The 10012-nt window shown below is 39.7% G+C and overlaps 1 protein-coding gene across 2 annotated transcripts; it reads left to right on the top strand.

Moving 5' to 3' along the window:
- Positions 4880–9671, top strand: LOC109229134 (leucine--tRNA ligase, cytoplasmic-like). 2 transcript variants are annotated; one of them, XM_019394467.1, is made up of 3 exons: positions 4908–5042; positions 5678–5856; positions 6122–9671. In XM_019394467.1, exon 3 carries the CDS (start codon positions 6153–6155, stop codon positions 9393–9395), a length of 3243 nt encoding a protein of 1080 aa, XP_019250012.1. In that variant the 5' UTR covers positions 4908–5042; positions 5678–5856; positions 6122–6152; the 3' UTR covers positions 9396–9671. The 2 variants fall into 2 exon arrangements, with proteins under 2 accessions (XP_019250013.1, XP_019250012.1); XM_019394468.1 differs by lacking the exon at positions 5678–5856 and having other exon boundaries at positions 4880–5042.

The raw sequence follows: 10012 nt of genomic DNA, 5'->3' as shown, positions 1-10012 counted from the left end.
TGTGCTGAACTTAACTGTTGAACCTAGAAGCATGTCTACTTTTTTGCATTGCTAATTTTTGTATTTTACTGTTTTGTCTGAGCTCGTCACTGCTTTTAGACCACAGACTAGACTTGTTACTTATTGAGTTGCTTGTACTCATGCTGCACCCTGCACTTCGTGTGCAGATCCAGGTGTTTCCGGGCACAGCAATTGTTGAATCCTGACATTTCACCAGTTCGGGAATCATCGAGGTAGCTGCCTTGGTGTCCGCAAATCTTAACTCTCCTCCTATATCTTTTAGTCTTGTTTTTACTATTTTACTTTCCGAGGCAGTGTCCTATTGGTTAGACTGTGTCGATGTGTAGATGCTCATGTACTCCGTGACACCCAGATCTTTTGGGAGAATTTTGTGTTGAGTTTCGAGGTTCATATCCTATTTTTATGAAATCTTAATTATTTAAACTTATTTCCACATATTTTATCTTTAAAAAATGTTGGTATGTGTGAGATGTCATCTTACCTAGTACTATGATAGGCGTCATCACGACAGGTCGAGTTTTGGATCGTGACAAGTTGGTATCAAAGCCTATGTTACATAGGTCTCACGAGTCATGAGCAGGTTTAGTCGAGTCTTGCGAATCGGTACGGAGACGTCTGTACTTATCTTCGAGAGGCTGCCGAACCCTTAGGAAAAACTACACATTCTTGAATTAGGCTTTAAATGACAAAAGTTGGAATTAAGAAGTTTGAGCGAGAGTGGATTTTATGTTTACCGGGCTCGGATTGGAGTTCCGAGAGTTGGAGTAGGTCCGTGGTGTCATTTGTGACTTGTCAATCAATCAGACGTGATTTGATAGGTTTCAGCATCGAATATAGAAGTTAGAAGTTTAAAAGTTCATTAGGCTTGAATCGATGCGTGATTCGTGGTTTTAGCATTGTTTGATGTGATGTGAAGACTCGACTAAGTTTGTATCGTATTTTAGAACTTGTTGGTATGTTTGGTTGACGTTCGGGGGCCTCGAGGGTGATTCGGATTGAAATCAGATTGGATTTTGGAGTTTTGGAGGAGCTGGTAAGGTCAAGTCTGGTGCAACCGTACCTGCGAGGGGTAGGCCGCAGGTGCGGAGACGCAGAAGCGGCCATGGGGTCGCAGATGCGATTTATGGTGAGTGGAGGTAGTTGCGCAGGTGCGAGGGAAAATACCGCACCTACGATCACGCAGATGTGGGTGGCTTGTCGCAGAAGCGGAAAAGGACTTGGGGAGGTTGGTCCGCAGAAGCGGAGGGATTTGCGCATAAGCGCACGCGCAAGAGCGGAATTTGGCACCGCAGAAGCGGGATGTCTAAACCTTAAGTGACCTCCGCAGATGCGGATCTGAAACCGTAAAAGCGGTGCTGCAGATGCAGCTAAATAGACCGCAGAAGTGGAACCACTGTACTGCATATTAAAACGAGAGTTCCGCAGTTTTCCTTATTTTGAAAATTTCAAGCTCGGGATTAGGCAACTTTTGAAAGGATTTTCGAGAGGTAAGTCACTTGTCGTTAAATTTATTTAATAATTATATTTCCACATTGATTTTCCTGCCTAGACTCTTTGGTTTTTAGGTATAATTTTGGAGTTTGAGGCTAGGGATTTGGAGAGTTTAAATTGGGGATTTGGGTGTCGATTTGGTATTAGATTTTGGTGAATTTAGTATGGTTGGGCTCTAGGTTGAATGGGCTTTCGGATTTTGTGACTTTTATTAGATTCTGAGATGTGGGCTCGGGGGCCGGTTTTTGAATTGACTTTTTGAATTTGATTCAGAACTTAGTATTTTCTTATGGAACTGATTCCTTTAGCTCGTGTTGATTGTATCGAACTGTTTGTGGCTAGATTCGGGGCATTCGGAGGTTGTTTCGCGAGGCAAGGGCATGTTGGAGTAGAGATTACATGGTTTGAGGTAAGTAACACTTCTAAACTTGGTGCTGAGGGTATGGAACCCCGAATTACGTATTATATGATTGATGTCGAGGTGACGCGTATGCTAGGTGACGGGCGTGTGGGCGTGCACCGCAGAAATGGTGATTTAGCCGTTTCCATGGAACTGTGTAGCTATCTTATCTGAACATTTTAGTGTACATTATGTGTTAGAGCACTTGAGCTATAAATTATGTTAGAAATCATGCTTAGGCTATTTGCTGGCACTATGGGACCCATAGTGGTCGTTCTTTGCTGTTGAGTTATTTGTTTAATTACAGTTATGTACTCCATCGTATTCATCATTTCATATCATATCTCATTCTCTGTTATTGTATATTGTCACATCTCGTATCATTGAGTAGGGTTGCTTAGTATGAGTGTTGTGAGCCCGAGAGACTAGAGAGATTTAGTGACTGAGTTAGGGCTTGTGCGACGTACTGTGAGATATGTATATATATACATACACACATATATATATATGTATGTATGTATGTGTGTATATATATATATATATATATATACATACATACATACATACATACATATATATATGTGTGTGTTGCGGGGGGGGGGGGAGGGGATCAAATGTATCGCCGCAACGAGCCTTAGGCTATATATATGCGGATCGGGTTGCACGTCGCAACAAGCCTTAAGGCTATATATGTGGATTGGGTTGCACGCCGTAACGAGCCTTAGCGCTATATATGTGTGGATCGGGTTGCACGCCACAACGAGGCTTATGGATATATATATATATATATATTCATATAATGTAGTATCATATGTGGATGTGTAGTGTAGGAGGGGGAATGGCGGCGCACCGGGGGTGGCGTGGGATTTGGGGGGGTGGAATGGGTTGCACGCTACAACGAGCCTTATAGCTATACATAGTGCTGAGTGACTGAGTGTGGCGAGCGAGGATTGAGACGGGCAGATTGAGCGCTCTGAGAGAGTGAGTTCTTGGTATTACACTGTGTTGCATCACATGCGGTATTCACCTTGGCATGTTGATATAGAGATGTCATATTCATATTATCAGTCACACTTCGCCTATTTTACCTGTGCTGGACTTAATTGTTGAACCTGGAAGCATTTCTACTTTTCTGCATTGCTAATTTTTGTATTTTTACTGTTTTCTTTGAACTCGTCACTGCTTTCATACCACAAGTTAGACTTGTTACTTATTGAGTTGGTTGTACTCACGCTACACCCTGCACTTCGTGTGCAGATCCAGGTAATTCCAGGCACGACGGTTGCTGATTCCTGACATTTCATCAGTGTAGAGATCATCGAGGTAGCTGCCTTGGCGTCCTTAGACCTTGACTCTCATCTTATATCTTTTAGTTTTGTTTTTACTGTTCTACTTTCCTAGGTAGTGTCCTATTGGTTAGACTGTGTTGATGTGTAGATGCTCATGTACTCCGTGACACCCATATCTTTTGGGAGAATTTTGTATTGAGTTTCAAGATTCATATCCGGTTTTTATGAAATTCTTAATTATTTAAACTTATTTCCACATATTTTAGCTTTAAAAAATGTTGGTATGTGTGAGATGTCGGCTTGGCTAGTACTATGATAGGCGCAATCACGGCATCGAGTTTTGGGTCGTGACACTGTACTATCTGTGAGCCATCCATTGTGCCTAAAATGCTGACATAGTCGAACATATGCATCGCGTGACATATACATTAATTCTATACATTACCGACTAGTGCCCGATAGTAGTTCTAATCTATATTTTTTACCAGATAAAGATGATGTTAAATCTTTATTTCTTTGATCGTACTCCAGTCTGTAACTGTTTCTATGCCAATATAAGCACACCAACAATAATATTTGATTGTTGATATCCATGCCCAATCTGTTTTAACAAAGAGAAATACAATAAACAATAGTAAACATAATATGGTATATATTTTACAATAAATAATTACAAAAATTTATTTTGTACTCATCAAACATAACAAGACACCAAAACGAGTATTTCACAAACATAAATGCCCTTAATAGGCTGAGGTCTGGATCACTCAGATTCAGACCCCTATTATGTGCAAACAAATGAGGCCTAAAAAGATTTGAAAAACTACCAGCAATGTCCATTTATAAGTAGCTTATTACAAAAATTGACCAATTCATAAAATATTAGTCAATTAGCTATTTGTAGCCAAAAATAAGGTTTAATTTTTTCTTTCTTTTGAGTGAGTGTTATTAGAATAGATTGAGTACATCTTAAGGAGTTTGAATCTCAGTTTTGGGATGATTTGTTGGAGTATTGAGGTAGTTTGAATTGAAAATTCGAAATAGAAGATAAACATGAAAAGTAATAATATGTGTACCACATATGTATCATATTCGTATCAAATATGTATCACATGTATACCCATGTATATCTGTATATGTGATACATGTTTGATACATGTGTCGCAAAAGAATTTTTTCGAACTCTATTTTAATTACGAATTTTGATACCAAATCAGCCCAAATCACCTCCAATTTTCCTCAAATTTTGTATATTGACTCATCTATATGTTTTCAATGAATTTCAACCATACCCATTGAAAAAGGTCATTTTTGCTTATATTTTTGAAATCTTTTATATATATATATATATATATATATATATATATATATATATTTCACCACCTTATTTGCTACCTCATGCAGGAAATTTCTTTCCGTCTTGCATGTAATGTTGCTGATCACTTTAAAAATATGGAAGGAGATCTTTGTATGTGATTTTTGGAGACCAAACCTTATTTATTTGGGCTTTTAATTTTTATATGTGTTTGTATAGTTTTTATAGACTATGATTAATTGTTAGAGGTTGGTAAGTGAGGGCTTATTTGGAACATTTACGTAAGAAATGAGAAGTGAAATAAAATAGACTATCTCGTGGGGGTGAAATTGCTTAGTCCAGCTTTTGTAGGGACCACTTAGAAAATTCAGTGGTAAGACAAAAAGAAACAGTTTCGTCGAGCAAAAACCCTAGTATCCATTCTAGTTCGCTTCTCATTCTTCACTGTGGCGCTGAGACGATATCTGCTTCAGCCCAAGCCTTTTTCGTCATATGTTGTCTTCCCATTCAATTTAAGCAAATCAAGGTAAACTCTTTTCTCTATTTGTCTCTTTTTTCTGTATTTTTCTCAATTCCTGAACTACATTTGTTAGGAATAGTTCTCTAAATTCAGATGGGTCATTTTGCTTTTCTTTCAATTTCCTAATACCCTTAAATCCTCTACTAAAAAGAAAAATCATAAAGCCTCGGTCTTGAGTGGGTTCATTGATAAGTTACTTTTATTTTTATTGTTTATCTTGGTGTTTTTAAAATAAGTATTTCGTTATCCTAATAATTTGAGTAGTTTGCCTTTCTGAAACAATGGCGCAGTTGAATTTCATCTGTTGCATCCGTAGAAAGACCTTACATTTGCTTTTTTTTTTTTTTGGGGGTTAATAGCACTTCTGATTTCTGGTCCTTGTGAAATCTGACTAAGCACATTTAACCTTCAATTAATTGAAATATGCACCTTTGATCCATCTTGTGAATATTTAGAAATTGACCATAACTATTAACATTTCCATCACTTAATTACCCATGTGTTACGTTAAACTTGTACTGCCATATTTGACGCTAATATGGTTCTAAAAATAGTCTAAATGTGACATATTTCCTAATGAAAGGGAGCAAAAAGACATATTTTAATTAATTGAAGGTTAAATGTGTTGAGTCATATTGCAGCCCTATAGTGCAGCCTAATGGTCAATGAAGTGAGTGGAGAACCATGAGGTCTCAGGTTCAAATCCCAGTGGAGGCAAAAACACTATCTTATTTCTTCCTATCTGTCTAAAACATGGTGGACAGAGTTCCCTGTAACTTTGCTGGTTGGAGATAGCATGTACACGGTGGAATTAGTTGAGGTGCGTGCAAGCTGGTCCGTCACCACCTTTTTTGAAAACGTTTAGTCATATTTCTCAAGGACCAAAATCAGAATTTACAAATAACTGAGGGACCAGTATTGCTATTCTCCTTTTTTTTTGAAATTAAAATATAAATAGTTTGAGTGATTTTCCAGTGCAGCTTATGTGAAGTGGCTTGGAAAATTTCTTCTTTTCTAATTACCCATCAAAAAAAAAAAAAAAAATGAAAAAGTGTTTCTTCATTTCCATTTTGCTGATTATGCAGATTCTGTGGGGTTGCTGGTGATAGAGAAGTTATGGCAGAAGAAGGTGACCGAAGTTTTGCCCGAAGGAACAGATTGCGGGAAATAGAAACACAGGTCCATAAGTGGTGGGCAGAAGATGATGTTTTCAGAGCTGATCCTAAAGATTCACCTCCTAGAGTGGGTGAAAAGTTCTATGGGAATTTCCCTTTTCCTTACATGAATGGATATCTACATTTGGGCCATGCATTTTCATTGTCAAAACTTGAGTTTGCTGCAGCATATCACAGATTGAGAGGCGCTACTGTTTTATTACCTTTTGCCTTTCACTGCACTGGGATGCCAATAAAGGCATCTTCAGATAAGCTTTCAAGGGAAATTGCGAAGTTTGGGAACCCTCCTGTGTTTCCTGTAGTGAAGGAAGAGGAGAGTATTGAAACAGATGTGAAGGTTGAGACTGAAGGAAACCAGCCCGCACCAGGTGGAAAATTCAAAGGGAAAAAATCGAAGGCTGTAGCAAAGGCTGGCGGTGATAAGTACCAGTGGCAGATAATGCAGAGCTATGGTCTATCTGACGAGGAGATTGCTAGGTTTAAGGATCCATATTACTGGCTAACCTACTTTCCACCACTGGCTGTGGAGGATCTAAAGGAGTTTGGATTGGGCTGCGATTGGCGGAGAACTTTTATTACAACTGATATGAATCCATACTTTGATTCATTTGTGCGGTGGCAAATGAGGAAACTGAAAACCTTGGGAAAGATTGTTAAAGATCTTAGGTACACCGTATATTCACCCCTAGATGGTCAGCCATGTGCTGATCATGACCGTGCTTCTGGTGAAGGAGTTATTCCACAGGAGTATACTCTTATCAAGATGGAAGTTGTCCCACCTTTTCCACCAAAGATGAGTGTTCTGGAGGGAAAAAAGGTGTACCTTGCGGCAGCTACATTGAGACCAGAGACCATGTATGGGCAAACAAATGCTTGGGTATTGCCAGACGGAAAATATGGGGCTTTTGAGATTAATGATACTGAGGTTTTTGTGGTGACTCATAGGGCAGCACTTAATCTAGCCTATCAAAGGTTGTCTCGTATCCCTGAGAAGCCGACTTGTTTGGTTGAATTGTCTGGTCACGATCTTATAGGTTTGCCCTTGAGGTCTCCCTTGGCATTTAATGAGATAATATACACTCTGCCCATGTTATCTGTTCTTACTGACAAGGGTACTGGAGTTGTAACTAGTGTTCCCAGTGATTCCCCAGATGATTATATGGCCCTCCATGATTTGAAGTCAAAGCCAGCTTTCAGGGCCAAATTTGGTCTGAAGGATGAGTGGGTCTTGCCGTTTGAGATAGTTCCGATTATCAACCATCCAGATTTTGGAGACAAGTCGGCTGAGAGAATATGCATTGAGAAAAAGATTAAGAGCCAGAATGAGAGAGATAAGCTTGATGAGGCCAAAAAAACAATATACAAGGGCGGGTTTTATGAGGGAACCATGATTGTTGGAGAATTTGCTGGCATGAGAGTCCAAGAAGCGAAAGGTCTGATCAGGAGCAAGCTCTTGGAGATGAATCAAGCTGTAGTATATAGTGAACCTGAGAAGAAGGTCATGTCGAGATCCGGGGATGAGTGTGTTGTGGCTTTGACTGATCAGTGGTATCTCACTTATGGAGAATCGGAATGGAGGAAGGCTGCAGAGGACTGTTTAGCCAGTATGAATCTCTACTCTGATGAGACACGGCATGGCTTTGAGCACACTCTCAGCTGGCTTAATCAGTGGGCATGTTCTCGCAATTTTGGCCTTGGAACTCGTATTCCCTGGGATGAGGATTTCCTAGTTGAGTCCTTATCCGATTCCACTATTTACATGGCATATTACACTGTGGCACATCTCTTGCAGAAAGGGGACATGTATGGTACTGATCATTCTTCAGTGAAACCAGAGCAGCTGACAGATGAGGTCTGGGAATTCTTGTTCTGTAATGGGCCTTATCCTGAAAATTCTTCTATATCTTCTTCACTTCTCAAGGAGATGAAGCAGGAATTTGACTACTGGTATCCGTTCGATCTCAGAGTTTCTGGCAAGGATCTTATTCAGAATCATCTTACCTTTTGCATCTATAACCACACTGCCATTTTCCCTAAGCACCATTGGCCACGTGGTTTCCGATGCAATGGGCATATAATGCTCAACTCCGAGAAGATGTCCAAGTCTACTGGAAATTTCCGGACACTGCGGCAAGCAATTGAAGAATTTTCAGCTGATGCCACACGATTTGCTCTTGCAGATGCAGGTGATGGGATGGATGATGCTAACTTTGTCTTTGAAACAGCTAATGCCGCCATCTTACGTCTTACAAAAGAAATAGCATGGATGGAGGAGGTTCTTGCTGCAGAGTCATCTTTAAGAAGTGGGCCACCATCCACATATGCAGACTGCGTATTTGCTAATGAAATAAATTTTGCAGTCAGGACAACAGAGAAAAACTATAGTGAATATATGTTCCGGGAAGCTCTGAAAACTGGATTTTATGATCTTCAGGCTGCTAGAGATGAGTACAGGCTTTCGTGTGGTTCAGGAGGCATGAACCGGAATTTGCTATGGCGATTTATGGATGTTCAAACACGACTTATTGCTCCGATATGCCCACACTATGCTGAATATGCTTGGAGAGAGCTTTTGAAGAAGGATAGCTGTGGCATAAAAGCTGGGTGGCCAGAGGCTGAATTGCCAGATCTTACCCTTAAGAAGGCTAACAAGTATTTGCAAGACACTATTGTCTCAATGAGGAAGCTCCTGCAGAAGCAGGTTTCTGGTTCAAAGAAAGGAAATGTAAATGTGAGTAGCCAAAACAAACCTACTATGGGCCTTATATATGTGGATGAGCAGTACCGTGGATGGAAAAGGGAATGTCTGGAGATTCTGCAGAGGAAATTTGACGCTTCAACCGGCACCTTTGCACCTGACAAAGAAATACTCTCTGAATTGCTGAAGAGTGATTTTGGGCAACAAGGCAATTTCAAGCAAATACAGAAACTCTGTATGCCCTTCTTGAGGTTCAAGAAAGATGAAGTTGTGGTGGTTGGGGTTCAAGCGTTGGATGTGAGGCTTCCTTTTGGCGAGATTGAAGTCCTTGAGAAGAACTCAGACTTGATCAAGAGACAACTTGGTCTTGAGAGATTGGATATATTATCTATGACGGATGATGCTCTGGAGAGAGCTGGGCCTCATGCTGCTGTGGTGAGGCAGAATCCTCCATCACCAGGGGATCCAACTGCAATCTTTCTCTAAGTACAAGAATTTTGCAGCACAAGTGATGATTTGAAACCTAAATGATGTTATAATTTTCTCTTTCTAGGTCTTTTTGTCCCAGAATTCTGCATACATCCAATTATTTTCTGCTGAATTTTCAGTCAAAACTAGCGTTTTATTTGCCGCAATCATGAATATAGAGCTACTGCAACTTTATTTCAACATTAGAACTCATTAACAATTTGACATTTTATATGAACCGAAGACATTTTCCTAGCTGTATTTGCTTATAAAATTTTTCTGCTTATCGCTCAATTATGTCTCTTGCTGCTGCATATTTGTCCAAGTATTGTTGTATTTTACTTCACAGTTTTAGACATTTTCAGATGTAGTTGCTTAAATGATAGAAGAACCAGCTGAAGATAATGTTGAGGAGGATAAAGCAGGGGAGGATAGTGACTCAGATAGAACATATTTGCCTGAAAGCGATGAAGAAAATGACTTTGAATACTCTGCAGATGGTGATAAGCTTACCGACTCAATTGAACCTCTAGAAGAAGCTTTAATAAATCAACTCAACCCAGATGCGGAGAACAATGATGAGCCACAGCCATATATTGAACGACTGATGTCAATAGGATGGACTTTCATGGCTG

Source organism: Nicotiana attenuata, chromosome 7, assembly GCF_001879085.1.
Source record: "Nicotiana attenuata strain UT chromosome 7, NIATTr2, whole genome shotgun sequence".
Taxonomy (NCBI): Eukaryota; Viridiplantae; Streptophyta; class Magnoliopsida; order Solanales; family Solanaceae; genus Nicotiana; species Nicotiana attenuata.
This window is presented reverse-complemented; position numbering and strand designations above follow the sequence as displayed.

Excerpts from the sequence above, each read along its gene's own strand:
- LOC109229134 (XM_019394468.1), top strand. The coding sequence starts at position 6,153 with ATGGCAGAAGAAGGTGACCGAAGTTTTGCCCGAAGGAACAGATTGCGG.